Raw genomic sequence first — 15560 nt, forward strand, 5'->3', positions numbered from 1 at the left:
ACCATAGTTCAATCTGTTAATATTCAGGAATCACTGGGTGAAATTCTCTGTAGATTAGGGTTCTCAGATTATATTTTATAATGTGGCACACAATTTACAATAGAGAGACCCATTCAAAATTGTGAGGACAGCCTTTTTTCTTTTTCACCATCACATTTTGCTACTTCTCTGGTAACTGCAGCAACTGTTTACAAAAGTAATAAGAAAGTATTTAATGTATTTTAACTGTCTTTTGGTTAAATTTAGTAGCTGGAAACAAAGAGCCAGTGTCATGTGACCATCCAACTCTCTGTGAAATTGTTCAGTTTGGAACCTTCTGCTATAGATATTTTTAATTTCTGTTTTTCTGACTGACATTTGCTCATATGTTAAATGAGACATTTATTTGCATAAGACAAGTAGATTGAATATTTTCAGAAACTACTGTGTACATGTTTGATGTAATGTTCACAAACTATTGTGCATGCTACAGTAACTGCTGAGAGAGAGATGTTTACCTGTGTGTGACAAACACTGGTACCTTGGGTCAGCCACATTCATGTGACTATTTGACAGCAATAGCTAGAGATATATTCCTTCTCAGACCTTTTGATTGCAAGTACTATGTGACTAATTTTGTGACAGATAATGTGGCCGATATGGTTAAGAGGAAAGTTTTGCAAGAACTGTTCTATACTTAGATTGTAAGGTCCTTAGGTCAGAGACCGTCCTTTTATTCTGTGTTTATTCTGACGTTATTAAGTCCAGCCCCCTACACTATGGCAGGACCAAATAAACCTAGACATGGGTTTCTCAAACCATGGGTCAGGATCCAAAACTGGATTGCCAGAATGTTTCAAAGGGTCGTGTGGCAGCTCCTCCCGGCGGGGCTCACCTCACTGCTCCAGGCATTGCAACCTCTAGGGTCCCAGCGCCACTCAGGATGGGCCCAGCTGTCATGATGATGGGAATCTGGGTAGGCCAAATTTGAGTGAGTAGCACTGCAACCCCATGAGCAAGTCACAACTCTACTCACACAAATTTGGTCCAACTGGGGGACTGGACTTGATAACTGGGGGCTGAGGTTGCAATGCCCGGAGCAGAGAGCTGAGCCCAGCCAGCCCCACAGTACAGGAACTGCAGGACCCAGCCTCCCCAGGGGGCAGGAGCTGACTGACCAAAACCACCCCAGAGCCTCCACCCCCAGACTATTTATTGGTTCACGACAGGCCACAAACATTTACAGACAGGTCCCGACCCCAAAAAGGTTGAGAACCACTGACTTAGACCATCCCTGACAGGTGTTTGTCCAACTTGTTTTTAAAAATCTCCACTGCCAGGGGATTCCACAATCTCCCTTGGAAGCCTATTCCAGAGCTTAATTACCCCTGTAGTTAGAAAGTTTTTCCTAATATCTAACCTAAATCTCCTTTGCTGCAAATTAAGTCCATTACTGTTTCTCCTACCTTCAGTGGACACAGAGAACAATTGATCACCTTCCTCTTTATAGCTGCCCTTGTCATATTTGAAGACTGTTATCAGGTTCGCCATTGGTCATCTTTTCTCAAGACTAAACATGCCCAATTTTTTTAACCTTTCCACATAGGTCAGATTTTCTAAACCTTTATCATTTTTGTTGCTCTCCTCTATATTTTCTCCAGTTTATCCTTTTCTAAAGTGTGGTGCCCAGAATTGGATGCATTACTCCAGTTGAGGCCTCACCCGTGCCAAGCAGAGTGGGACAATTACCTCCCATGTCTGATCTGTGACAATCCTGTTAGTGCACTCAAGAATGATTTCGCAACTGGATCACATTGTTGACTCATATTCAAATTGTGTTCCCCTATGTCCTCCAGATCCTTTTCAGCCTTACTACCATCTAGCTAGTTATTCCCCAATTTTTCGGTGTGCATTTGATTTTTTTCCTTCCTACATGAAGTACTTTGCACTGGTTGTTATTGAGATTCATCTTGTTGAATTCAGACCAGTTCTCCAATTTGTCAGAGTAGTTTTGAATTCTAAACCTGGCCTCCAAAGTGCTAGTAACCTCTCTCAGCTCAATATCATCCACAAATTTTATAAGCATACTCTCCACTCCAGTAGCTGAGTCATTAATCATATTATCTCTGTGATTAATTTTTTTCATAACAGCCACTTAGCAGCTGCTACATATAAACAGGAAATTGCTCATATGTTTCATTCTTCATGAACTAAGGTGGAACATTTTTCAGATTGTTCAGAAGTTTGCTTCACAGTGCCCCAAGTTAATGGAAATGTGAAAAGTATAGACAGTGTATTGGCTCTAGTTTGCCAGAAGGTAACAAATATCAGTCTGAAGAGGCATGCTGAGGGATTGTTTCATGTATAGAAACCAGTAGCAATGGCATTTGATTCTGATACAGTTGGTGGACTTTGCTACTGCAATTAATTTCGGTTGAAGCAGCTCAGATTAGAAGCCACATCAGAATAGAGAAGGGCATTTTAACTGGTATTGTATTGCTCGCAATTTTAAATTAAATTTTCTACTTCTGGCTCACAATGTCACAGCATATAGGTACCATTCAGTCAAGTGGGTGGGTGGGAACCTTGAGCTTGCCTGTAGATGACATTCAGTGAATACAATTATAGTTGTTTAAAAGTTGTTGGTGTCAACAAAAAGTCAAACATGAGATATTAAGCCTAGGAATTAAAATTTACTCCTTTGGTATTGATTTTTGCTTACCTCCTCTTTAAAGCCTAAATATTTACATTTCTGCACTTACAGAATTACATAGAGACCATATTTTCATTCACAAAGAGTGAATGAAAGTGCCCAGGTCTGGACTTCTGAACTATGTATACTTTTTATTTATGGTTGTAGTACCAAAAAGAGATGTATAATTGAAGCTGTGTTGAGTGCAAAACTAAAAATCTGTTTCTGAGAACATGTTCTTTTGCTTCTTTTGCAGACCACAGCAATGGGTCATTTAACTTGAAAGCCCTTTCAGGAGGCTCTGGCTACAAGTTTGGAGTCCTTGCTAAGATAGTGAATTATATGAAGGTATAGTCATTTTATTTCAAGTATAATTTTTCTGAAATGTTTATACATATTTATCCACTTGTCATCTCAGACACATTTATATAAGCTGACCTTTCATTGTAGCAGTAATATTAAGAACTTTTATCAGACATGCAGAACTACTTGTTTAATGCCAAAAACGTCATTGATATAAAAATTGTCATTGTAAGATTCCCCCATGTTTGTATCCTAGTGACTCCAGCTCAAGTTTGCTCAGTTTAAAAGTAAGAAGATGGTTGAGAGTCTGCTGACGTAAACCAGAGATGAGAACTGATCAACGATTCCGGAACCATTTCTCAAAATCTCTTTCAGGGCTAATTTCTTCCATATGTTTAGGAATGTCAACTATTCTTAAATTTATAATTTGACTCATTTCCTATCATCAGCTTTTATTTTAAGTGCTGTCTTTCATCATAACAGACGTTATAGATTCATTTTCTTACTAGGTTTCCAGAGCAAACTGTTGAAGATTTCAGTCCTTGAATTAATAGTTATTAAAATATTGTGCATCATGACTTTTTTCTTTTAAATTAAAACAGCTAATTCTGTGGGGTGGGGATTGCCATAACATGTTACCAGTCTTAATAAATTGCAGTAGAGTTCATACTTTCATTAAGTACCTGCAGAGCTCTAATAAATCGTATTTATTTTATCAGACGCGGCACCAGCGTGGTGATACACATCCATTAACTCTAGAAGAAATTTTGGATGAAACGCAACACTTAGATATTGGACTCAGGCAGAAACAATGGTTAATGAGTGAGGTAAAGAAAACAAATTTTCAGACTCTAACTAATGACCAGTAATAATAAAACTCAACTCATATACATTTGCTTAATGATAAACTCTGTAATATAACTTTTCTGCTAAAAATGCTGTGTCCTCTTTACTTGTATTCCTTCTCAAGAATAACCCAGTGCTGTAGTGATACTAGCTCTGAAACGGAAATGATTCTAAAATTGTGAAAGATTGTAAAACGAGTCATGTGAAGAGCATTTACAAATCTTGGTATAAAGTTAGTTAATTCATTACTGATGCAATACAATGAGCCAATACTTGTCAAAGAATCTTAATGTATATGTTAAATGTAAAACTGCTCCAGCATTTGAAGATCTTATATTAACCAAAGAAAAACAGTTTGGCTAAAATAATATCTCTAGATTCACAGTTATTTACTGGTCAAGAGCTTTAGAATTTTCATCATATTTTGGTGAGCTAAGGATGGAGTGGTAGCAGAAGACTTGGGGGTGGGGTGTTTTGTTTGAGGTTACTGTTTTGTATATCCTTTTCTCTTTTATGGAAATACAGTATTTAACCATGTTGCCCCCATCCTCCTCCTCCTAACACACTTTTTACCTGATGAGAATGAATCTCTTTATGGTCCTTCAGTATGCTTTAGCAAAGTAAAATTCCATAAAACGCAATGGTTGGAGTCTGGTGTCTTTAAATGTAACCTGCTTTTCTTCTTCTGCTTCATTTATGAGTGAAACATTACTTACATTTTTATTTAATACCAACTAACATAGACATATAGCAAGAAGACAATCAGTATATGTAGTAGTTACATTCAAAAGACAAGATATAGTAAAAGTAGTGTGGCTATAACAAAAGTATCTTGCAACATTCCACTGGCACTAATACCCCTGCTAAATCCCAGAGATGTGCACCTGTAGGGTAAAATCCTGGCCCCAATTAAGTCAATGGCAGCTTTGTCGAGGATTTCACCATTAGAGCATTATCACATAGATGCTAAACTAAGAAGAAAACACTTTGTTAAATTATTATTGCATTTGTAAGTGATAATAAAGTGTGAACAAAGGCTCAACAGCATGGTAGTCTAGTAGGCTATTAACAGGCACATTATGGCAGTTCACTTTAAAGCTTTGGTGGCTTACATAATCTCTTGAGAATTTGGTAGGCTACCAAAGTTAGTTAACTTTTTTATGATGACTGTGTGTTCTCCCTCCTTTCTTCTTTCTGTGTCTCTTCTCTTTCTCCTTTCAGGGTCAGGCTGGCAGCTGCAGAAGAAACTAAGTAGGGTTGCTCTCTCTTGCAGAAGAACTTCCATTGTGGTACTGGCTGTGAAACAGGAACGTATCTTTATCATTTCAATTGTCCGTGAAATCCTGTTCAGTTTCACTCTGAAGTTGCCATCATGGGTAAAGTTCTTCTGTGCAGGAAGTCTGCCCTTCTCAATTTCTTCTGCATCTGCTGGTGCCGGTTGACACCAGTTGGGGAAGACTGACTACAGATTTGTTCATCCCAGGGTAATGTCTTTCACATTTGTAACCTCAATATGAGATCAGTGCGATATGTTGGGTAAATAGTTTGTTTGCATTTTATGTCCAGACGAATTCATATTTTTGTATCCCCTGGTATTTTTATTTCTCTAATCTCCTTCCAAAAAGGAGCTGTGCAGCTTTTTCTAAAACAGCTGCCACAAGTGTCTTTATGGATCTCCCAGCCTAAGGTGCATTGTATAAATAGTGCTTAACCCTCCTCTGTAAAGTAAAAAGTACCATCATGAATTCTGCCTGTACTGGATCTGAGATCCTGAATCCCAAGTCCCCTTCCTAATCAAGCCTGTTAATTGTCAGCTACAATATGTTGCTGGTGTGCCATCATTGACAGATGACAAGTTTGTTTAGTCAAATATACATATACATTCATGTTTTTTCTTAAGTTTAAAACTTATGTCCCTATTACAGGCTCTAGTCAGCAATCCCAAAATAGAAGTTATAGATGGGAAATATGCTTTCAAACCTAAGTACAATTTGAAAGATAAAAAGGCTCTGCTCAGGCTCTTGGACAAGCACGACCAGCGGGGACTGGGAGGAATCCTTCTGGAAGATATTGAGGAAGGGCTGCCCAATGCACAGAAAGCCATAAAGGTGAGTAACACTTGTGACTCACCGTTCAATCTATTTGTCTTATCAAAGAGTAGGCTGGGGGTGACTTCATCACAATGTATAAGTACTTGCATGGGGAACAGAAAGGTGGTAATAGAGGTCTCTTCAATTTAGCAGGTCTTATACCAAGACTTAATGGCTGGAAGTTGAATCTAGACACATTTAGACTAGAAATAAGAGGCACATGTTTAACAGCATGAGTAATTAACCTTTGGAACAATTTACAAAGATTTGTTGTTCTCCATCACTGGAAATTTTAAAATCAAGTCAGGATTTTTTTCTGAAAGATCTGCTCTAGGTCATGCAGGAATTAATTCAGGGAAGCCATGTGGGCCTGTGTTATACAGGAGGTCAGACTTCACAGTGGTCCCTTCTGGTCTTAAAAATGTCTGAATCAGCGATCTTTTCACATACTTCAAGATACTGCAATGACTTAGCTCCATTCTCTGGTAAACTGTCATAGCAGTAACTGCTTCACTTTCACAAAAGCAGACTTGGCTCAGTGAAGTGCAAAGCCTGTGTTACTCAATGCAAAAATAAAAACCGTATTAAAGTACTAAGTTACAGAAAAGTAAACTTGAGTATTACAAAGGCACTTATGCGTTAAATTTAAATATTTGAAAATCCCTTCTCCCTTCACTCATAGGAGAAACATTGAATCTTGAACTCAGGAAATTGTAGATAAATGATTTATCATTTGCTTAAATATTGATATGTGATCTTAATCTTTTTTTAAAAAAAATAAGGATTCTTGAAGATCTTTTTTAAGAACTAGCAGTCTCAGGAAGAATCCTGGACTATGGTAGTTTTGATCATGATTCATAATTCTAAATTATTATGTATTTGTTTAGAAAACGTAATAAAAAATTGTAAAAAAAAAATATCAAATCAAGATGGTAAATTAATGGAGAAATGATGCCACAGCGTTGCCTGTCTATTGTAGGGTTGCCAACCCTCCAGGATGGGCCTTGAGTCTCTCAGAATCGGCATCCATCTCCTGGTGACTATTGAAAGCAATCCAGGAGATTTTAATAGGATATTTTAAGAAAATGACATTATGTTGGGGGGGAAATCTCCTGGAATAGCTTCAGTCAGAGTTGGCAACCCTAGTATTGCCACGTAGCCTGATCCTGGTCAATAGGAATTGAGTACTCAATTCAGATCAGCTTTTTTAAGGCTCAGGCCCCTGATTAGTTACTAAGGCCTGGTCTACAAACAAACTTGCACCCATTTACCTTAGTGTGTTTTTAAATTGGTTCAGCTGAACCAGTGCAAATTTGTGTGTAGACACTCCTATTTTAGTTTAATAGTGGTTTATTTTCATTTAGCTTAATCTGGTTCCTTAATCCAGTATTATGCATTGTTCTCTATTAGCTTCCTTCATTCTTTGCAAAGGATGGGCCTGATCTAAGCATGAATCAGGGTTGTGTAGTGGATGAAGCAGTTGTTCGTATGACCCCTACCTTGTTTGTAGATAGAAGTTGGAAGAGGTGTAGTGACTAAGGCAGGAGGTTGCAGGAAGAGAAAGGATAGGGAGTGTCCGCCTGGAGAACTGGACTCATCCCTGACTCTGCCACAGAATTCCTGTGGCCTAGTGGGCAAATCACTTACGCCAAACACTTCACACATGACCACTAATTATGTGTTCATAATTTTCTGGGTGCCTTTCTTTAGACACCTGGGTCCTTATTTTCTGAAGTGCTGAGCACTCTCAACAGATGGCAGCTGAAATCAGTGGGAACTGTGGATATTCAGCACCTCTGGCATCAGAGCAGTGTGGTCTGGAGGAGTAACCATAATACTGGGAGTCAAGAGACTTTTGCCACTGATTCACTGTGTGGCCTTGGGCAAATTGCTTCTTCTTCGAGTGATTGCTCCTATGCATTCCAGTTAGGTGTGCGCGCCGCGCGTGCACGGCTCTTCGGAACATTTTTACCCTAGCAATACTCGGTGGGTCGGCTGGGCGCCCCCTGGAGTGGCGCCACTATGGCGCAGGATATATACCCCTGCCGACCCATCCGCTCCTCAGTTCCTTCTTCCTGCCCGTGACGGCCAGTTGGAACAGTGGAGCGCAGCTTAACTGACCTCCACTTCCCTAGCTACTCGTAGTTTCTCTCGTTCTGTTTACAGTTGTAGTTAACTTTATTTTGTTTGTAGAATAGTATTTATTTTACAGGGGTTCGGGGTTTATCCCCTTCCCCTCACCCGGTACCGGGTCCGATGCCCGGTCCACAGGGTTGTGTAATGCTCGGCCAGCCATAAGCCGCTGCCGACAAGAGATCCTCTCTTAAGTGCCTCGAGGGATCTCACCACACAGATAAGTGCCGCTTTTGTGAGGCCTTTCATCTGAGAACAAAGGGGAGCGGGACTTTCCCCTCAAGCAGCTCCTGAGGGAGGCAGCTCTTGCTCCTCCGCTCTCGGCGCCGAGCGCTGGTTAATCTTCAAGGAGCGCTCCCTCGGCACCGGATCGCCGGTACCGCTAAGGCCTCTCGGCACCGACCGTCGCCGACGTCCCTGCTCCGCAGCTGAGCGCGATGCTCAGTCGGATCGCCCGGCACCGATGTCTGCCACGGCACCGACAATATCCGCACCATTAACTCCGGCCAGGCAAGAGCCGTCGAGTCCGGTGCTGGAAAGCTCCCCGGTATGGTCCGTGGTCGAGCTCGCTCTGAAGCTGCGTCCGAGCCGCCTGCTCCGCAGCCGAGCGCTATACTCAGTCGGATCGCCCGGCACCGATGTCTGCCGCGGCACCGACAATATCCGCACCATTAACTCCGGCCAGGCAAGAGCCGTCGAGTCCGGTGCTGGAAAGCTCCCCGGTACGGACCGTGGTCGAGCTCGCTCTGAAGCTGCGTCCGAGCCGCCTGCTCCGCAGCCGAGCGCTATACTCAGTCGGAGCGCCCGGCACCGATGTCTGCCGCGGCACCGACAATATCCGCACCATTAACTCCGGCCAGGCAAGAGCCGTCGAGTCCGGTGCTGGAAAGCTCCCCGGTACGGACCGTGGTCGAGCTCGCTATGAAGCTGCGTCCGAGCCGCCTGCTCCGCAGCCGAGCGTTATGCTCAGTGGGATCGCCCGGCACCGATGTCTGCCGCGGCACCGACGATATCCACACCATCAACTCTGGCCAGGTAAGGACCGTCGAGTCCGGTGCTGGCTAGCTCCCCGGTACGGACCGCGGTCGAGCTCACTCTGAAGCTGCATCCGAGCTGCCTGCTCCGCAGCCGAGCGCGATGCTCAGTCGGATTGCCCGGCACCGATGTCTGCCGCAGCACCGTCAATGTCCGCACCATTAACTCCGGCCAGGCAAGATCCGTCGAGTCCGGTGCCGGTAAGCTCCCCGGTACTAACCGTGGTCGGGCTCGCTAGGAAGCTGCGTCCGAGCCACCTGCTCCGCAGCCGAGCGCTATGCTCAGTCGGATCGCCCGGCACCGATGTCTGCTGTGCACCGACGATATCCGCACCATCAACTCCGGCCAGGTAAGGACCGTCGAGTCCGGTGCTGGCAAGCTCCCCGGTACGGACCGTGGTCGAGCTCGCTATGAAGTGGCGTCTGTGGTGCGAGCTGTGGTCGAGCTCACTATTCCCTCCACGCTGGAAACATTTCCACAGCGAGGGAGTTGCTGGCGAGGGCAGAGCCTGCGCTGCCTCAACCCCCGGCACCGCCGGTGCGGGTTACATAGTCAATCGGCAAGCCTGCCTTGATCAGTCCACCCTCCGTCGGCACCGCAGAGCGGCACCGTTTATGATCGCGGTCCCGCAGATGTTCTCGGTCCCGCCGATCGAGGTCCCGACGCCGCTCTCAGTCTCGGCACCGTTCTCCATGTCGGTACCAGTAGTACTCGCGGCACCGGTCAGCGTCCCGCAGCACCGATCCATCCCGGTACCGATCCCGGGCGCAGCGTCGAGTGACGTCAGTTACAGACGCAGACTCTACCATGGGCTTTTCAGCTCCTCCAGGGCCATCCAGACACGCATCAGTGTCGTTCCGTGCGGACGCTTCCTATGCATAGGACTCTGTTTTCCGATGGGCCCTCCAGAGTCTTCCAGGAGACCTATCAGTGGTCATTCTGGACGCCTTGGGTGTCCTACCACGCCAGCGGCGTACCAGTGATCCCATCTCGCTCCGCTCCGTCGGAGCTCTGGGTGCCAGAGGTGACAATTAGCTGTCCCCCTCCGACCGGTATGGAGCAAGCCCCGGTTCATCCACCGGGCTCCCCGATCCCGCCGGATCAGGAGGTCGTCCAGGAGCGCGAGCCCCCACAGGACCCGCTTCTCCCTGGCCTTTCTTCCTCCTCCTCCCCGGATAGGGGGGGCAGGAACATACTCCTCGGGCCCTCCTCTAATCCAAACGCACCAGCCCCTATATCTAAGGAGGCTAGGCGTATGGTCTTACTGGGCCGTAAGATATACTCGGCGGGGGCCCTGCAACTTCGTGTGGCAGACTGGCAAGCCCTGCTTAGCCACTACTATGGGTGGCAGCCAAATTTACAGAGGCGGTTCTTCAGAACTCCCGCTCTGGCCTCGGGGGTGGCCACAAGATGGCTCCAGTTATCGAGCCTTCCCTCGCAGCTGCGGCACACTGTACAGGACTTGCCCTTCAATGACAAAGGCCTGTTCCCTGGAAACACTGGCCCTAAGCGGCAAAGCCTAGAGGGCAGCAGGGTCGCTTTGAGCTCTCTCTCTGTCGGCATACACACGCCGGTAATTCAGAACCGACATTGCCGTCCCCAGCGTATCCGCTCTTTCCCTGCGCCTTGCCAAAGTCAGTACTTTGCCAGCGGGCGTGGCTTACGCGGTCGTAGGCGTCAATCCGGACCCCAAAGGTACAGGAGGTACCTAAGGACGAAACCTATCCCCTAGGCGAAGGGAGGTCTCAGACCTATCCTAGACCTGCGGGACCGTGACAAGTCACGATGCAGTTAAGTTCCGCACGGTACCCAGCGGGGACGTCAATCGCATCCTTGGATCCTGGAAACTGGTACGCCGCCCTCCATATGCAGGGCGCATGTTTCACTTCACTATTTCTTCTCCACACAGAAGGTGCCCTCGTTTGGGGCCTACCGTCGTTTCCAGTATACGGCCCTCCCGGTTGGCCTCTATACAGCCCAAGTGTATGCAAAGTGCATGGCTGTAGTCGCCGCGTCTCTTCGCCGCCGTCGGATACACGTTCTCCGTATCTAGACGATTGGCTCATTCAAGGGACCACCAGGCCCAAGTTACCAGTCGTGTGGGCATCGACACGGACCTATTCCCGTGTCTAGGCCTGATGATCAATGGGAAAATCCACTCTCATTCCCACACAGGGAATAGAATTCATTGGGGCCGCCCTGGCCTCCAGTCTCTCCAGAGCCTGCTTACCTCAGCCTCGGTTTCAGGCGAGGGTAACGATTGTACAAGGCCTACGGTCCTTCCCGACAACTTTGGCTCGCACTTGCCTAGGTTTCCTGAGTCACACGGCTGTCTGCACGTTTGTAACCGAACATGCCAGGCTTCGCCTCCGTCCACTTCAATTGTGGCTCACCTGGGTGTACCACCCGGGCAGAGATACCATACTCGTGGTCGTCTCGTTCCCCCCGAGCATCCTAGGCTCCCTCGACCGGGAGTCAGCGCCCTCCCTGGTGTATCCATGGAGGCTGTTCCATTCACCCCTCGGGGTCCCTCCGGACAGACACCCCATCTCTCGGCTGGGTGCTCCCCTGGCTCGGCTTCGCACTCACGGCCTTCGGTCGGCGCGAGAGATGGCCTTACACATCAGTGTCCGAGAGCTGAGACCGGTCTGCCTTGTGTACCAGGCGTCTCAGCTGGCGGATCGCCTCAGCAGATCCTTCCTGTCTCGCAAGTGGTCGTTTCCTCCGGACATTATCCATTCCGTTTTCCGGACGTGGAGCTTTTCCCGCATAGCCTCCTCGCTCTCGCAAGAACGAAGAGAGAAAGAAGTTCTCCTCGTTCCAAGGCCTCTCCCCAGGCTCGGTCTTGGGGCGGTTTCCCTGAGGCAGTGGATCAGCCATCTGCTGTACGCTTTTACACTGTTCCCGCTGGTTCACAGGGTCCTGCTAAAACTCCGCAGGGACAGAGCGCACCTGATCGTGATCGCTCCAGCGTAACCCGGGCAGCACTGGTGCACCATGTTGCTACACCTGTCGGTAGCCAACCCTCTTTGCCCAGACCCCGTGTCGCGGGATCACGGCGAGCTTCACCACCCGGACTTGTACTCCCTGCACCTCACAACAGGGCTGCTGCGTGGCTAACCCGTTCCGAGTTACGTGGTTCTGCCTCGGGTCTACAGGATTCTCCGGGGTGGTAGAAAATCTTCCACTCGGTTAATGTATCTGGCCAAGTGAACGCGTTTCTCCTGCTGCTTCGAAACACGCAATGTTTCTCCCGCCGAGGTCCCGATCCATTCCATCAGGTTCCTCAGGGCTTGGAGCGTTTATACCCCCCAAGTGGGGCCCCGCCATAAACCTGGGTCCTCAACCTGGTTCTAACCAGTCTATGCCTGCCCTATTTGAGCCAATCTCAGCATGCTCATTGATATACCTGTCCTGGGAGACGGTTTTCCTGTAGCCTTTCAAACGGCCAGACGAGTCTCCGAGATTCAGGCTCTCACAATAGGCCCACAGTATAATGTGTTCCTCTAGGACAAGGGCAGTTCTTACCACGTCCGCCCTGCCTCCCTAAGGAGGTGTCGGCCTTTTATATCTACCAGGATGTCTTCCTTCAGGTCTTCTTTCCGAAGCCACTCTCATTGCAAGGAGAACAACAATTGCACTCCTTCGACGTCCGTAGGGCGTCCGCAATCTATATCTGGCGGACAGAGCCCTCTCGTAATGCCCCCAAACCGTTGTCGTACCGGCATACCGGACGAAGGGCTTACCTGTCTCCTCCTAGAGGATTTCATATTCAATGACGTTGTGCATCCGCACCTCCTGGATTTTTGGCCCATGTTCCATGGAGCCATCTTACTGCACATTCCACCAGGGCTCAGGCTTCTCTGCTGCCTTCCTGGCTCACATACCCTTTCAGGGGATGTGTCGTGCAGCTCCCTGGTCCTCGATCCACACTTTTGATTCATTGGTCCAAGAGTCCATAGCTGATGCAGCCTTTGGCTTAGCAGTTTGCATTCTGCAACATCTAACTCCGACCCCACCGCCTACGTAAGGCTTGGGAATCACCTAACTGGAATGCATAGGAGCAATCACTCGAAGAAGAAAAGACGGTTACTCACCTGTAGTAACTGTTGTTCTTCGAGATGTGTTGCTCCTATCCATTCCAGACCCGCCCTCCTTCCCCACTGTCGGAGTAGCCGGCAAGAAGGAACTGAGGAGCGGATGGGTCGGCAGGGGTATATATCCTGCGCCATAGTGGCGCCACTCCAGGGGGCGCCCAGCCGACCCACCGAGTGTTGCTAGGGTAAAAATGTTCCGAAGAGCCGTGCACGCGCGGCGCGCACACCTAACTGGAATGGATAGGAGCAACACATCTCGAAGAACAACAGTTACTACAGGTGAGTAACCGTCTTTTCTCTGTTTGTTTCCTTGTGTATAAAATGGGATAGTGCTACTTTACCTCCTACCACCTAAGAGTGCTGTGATGACTGATTAGTTAATGTCTGAACGTGCTTAAGCAGAGAAATAGAAAATTACCTCCTACCCAGAAGTCCTCCATTTTACTAAGTTCCTCCTGCAACATTTTCTAGTGCTCTCTGGGAAGTGGAGGACCAAGGTGAACTCCACTCCCCGTCTCCCTGTCTTTCAAATTGTTAAATGTTGTCTACCGAAGAATGTAAATTAATGAACAATTCAAAATAAAATTCAGATCCTTTAAAACTACATATTGATATGCCATCTCACTAATTACATATAAATACTGCCTGTATTCTAAAGATCAAGTCTTTTGGGGGGTCTGTTCAGTCTTCCAGAGCGTATTCTCACTTCTGAACAGTTTCCTGCAGGGCCTCACTTCCTGACAAAGTGCTTGCCGGCTCAGGATGTCTTTGTTACATCAGAACACACTGAAGATGAAAGCCCTTGTGTCACAGCCGCTGTTTGTTGAAGAACTTTTTTCCCTTCTCCAGTTTCCCACGGAAGTTGCCACAAACATCCTATGTAGTGTAGAATCTGATTAAATTTTTGCAGGCTCTGTCCTGCAAAAATATAAGCACTTTATATTATTATTATTATTTTAATTGCACTCAACTGCTGCTCCAGTGTCAATTTTAAATTAAAGGTTTCATCCATCCAGATTCGTCCTAGTGTTATCTGTTCTACTGAGGATCTTTCCCTCACCAGTATGAACTTATTATTAACTGACTGTTCTCTTCTCTTCTCTTGCTTTCACTATTCTTGGTGACCTGCATCATAATGCAAAATGTCCAGTTTTGTGGCATCCCTTACACACTGCATCCTTTACTGGACTTTTTTCCAGCTCTGAATTGGTGTCTTACCACATCTTTCACAACTTTTCTGTTTGCTATTTATAAACGTTCTTTGGTCTCCCACTCTCTAGTTGTGCACTGTTTTTACATTATGCACTTAATCCCATTGCTCCTTTCAATTTGTTCAGCTCATCTTCACTTTGTCAAAGTTGTCAGACGTGGTGTTCATTTTGCTCTACCATCTATGTCTCATTGCTGCTTCCTTATAGTTTCTTGCATTCTTGCTTTGTTACAGCTTTCACTATTGCAAGATTGGGTGGTATATGGCAATACTCCAAAAAGAACCTTTAAAAAAAAAAAAAAAGGTACGTATCCAACTGTGACATTACCCAGGGTACAATCTGGACTGTTGAACAGCTGTGTCCCCTCAATTCTTGAACCTGGGGTGCCTCTTAAACTGCTTCTCTGTGAGAGCAACACTCCTGGTCTGCCTACACAGCCTCCAGTATGTAAATCACTCCCAGCCACCCAGGAATTACACTATGGACAACACCAGCAAACTCCCAGACTTCCCCCCAGAAAGGTGTCTCTTGTTCTGCCGAGCACCCACATGGACAATATCAGCTCATGTAAAGTCTGTCATTTCATTAATAGTAAATGATATGCACTAATCTGATCTCAGATGGAGTTTCTCAAACCCACACTGGTTTAGATAAAACAATACAAGAAGTCTGTTAATTACAGAAAGATAGATTTTAAGTGATTACAAGTAATGAGGCATAAAAGTCAGAATTGGTCACAAGAAAATAAAAGATAAAACACAATTAATATCTAATTTAACAAGCTAAGTAAAGCAAAGGTTTCTTTCACCACATGCTTTAGCAGTCTTACTGGCTGGATTTCTTTCATCCAGGACCCCTCCCCCAGTTCAGAGTTAATTTCCTTGTCCTTCAGGTGGTGTTGATGCCAGGGGCAGAGAGAAAGGGAGGGGTATTTTGGGGCATCTGTTCCCCCTTTGTTATAGTTCTCTTTTTCTTTGAAAATCCTCTGTAACTGAGGTTCAGGAGACAGAAGGTCTGTGGGGAAGGGAACCTCCAGCTCTTTCTTTGCCAAAATGTTTCTTTCTTCTTCGAGTGATTGCTCCTATGCATTCCATGTAGGTGTGCGCGCTGCGCGTGCACGGCTCTTCGGAACATTTTTAGCCTAGCAACACCGGCGGGCCGGCTGGGCGCCCCC

At 46.3% G+C, this 15560-nt stretch overlaps 2 protein-coding genes across 2 annotated transcripts in view; one reads left to right on the top strand and one right to left on the bottom strand.

Annotated features, from left to right (window-relative positions):
- Positions 1-15560, top strand: part of GTF2E2 (general transcription factor IIE subunit 2) — a 62743-nt gene that overhangs the window by 21203 nt on the left and 25980 nt on the right. The window contains exons 3-5 of the mRNA XM_045017836.1: positions 2928-3019; positions 3694-3801; positions 5746-5928. Coding sequence (XP_044873771.1) covers positions 2928-3019; positions 3694-3801; positions 5746-5928 — 383 coding nt within the window. The remainder of the gene's footprint in view (positions 1-2927; positions 3020-3693; positions 3802-5745; positions 5929-15560) is intronic.
- The window catches only part of SMIM18 (small integral membrane protein 18), a 54195-nt gene that overhangs the window by 8802 nt on the left and 29833 nt on the right, over positions 1-15560 (bottom strand). The window lies entirely within an intron of this gene.

This window comes from Mauremys mutica, chromosome 5 (genome assembly GCF_020497125.1).
Source record: "Mauremys mutica isolate MM-2020 ecotype Southern chromosome 5, ASM2049712v1, whole genome shotgun sequence".
Lineage (NCBI taxonomy): Eukaryota > Metazoa > Chordata > Testudines > Geoemydidae > Mauremys > Mauremys mutica.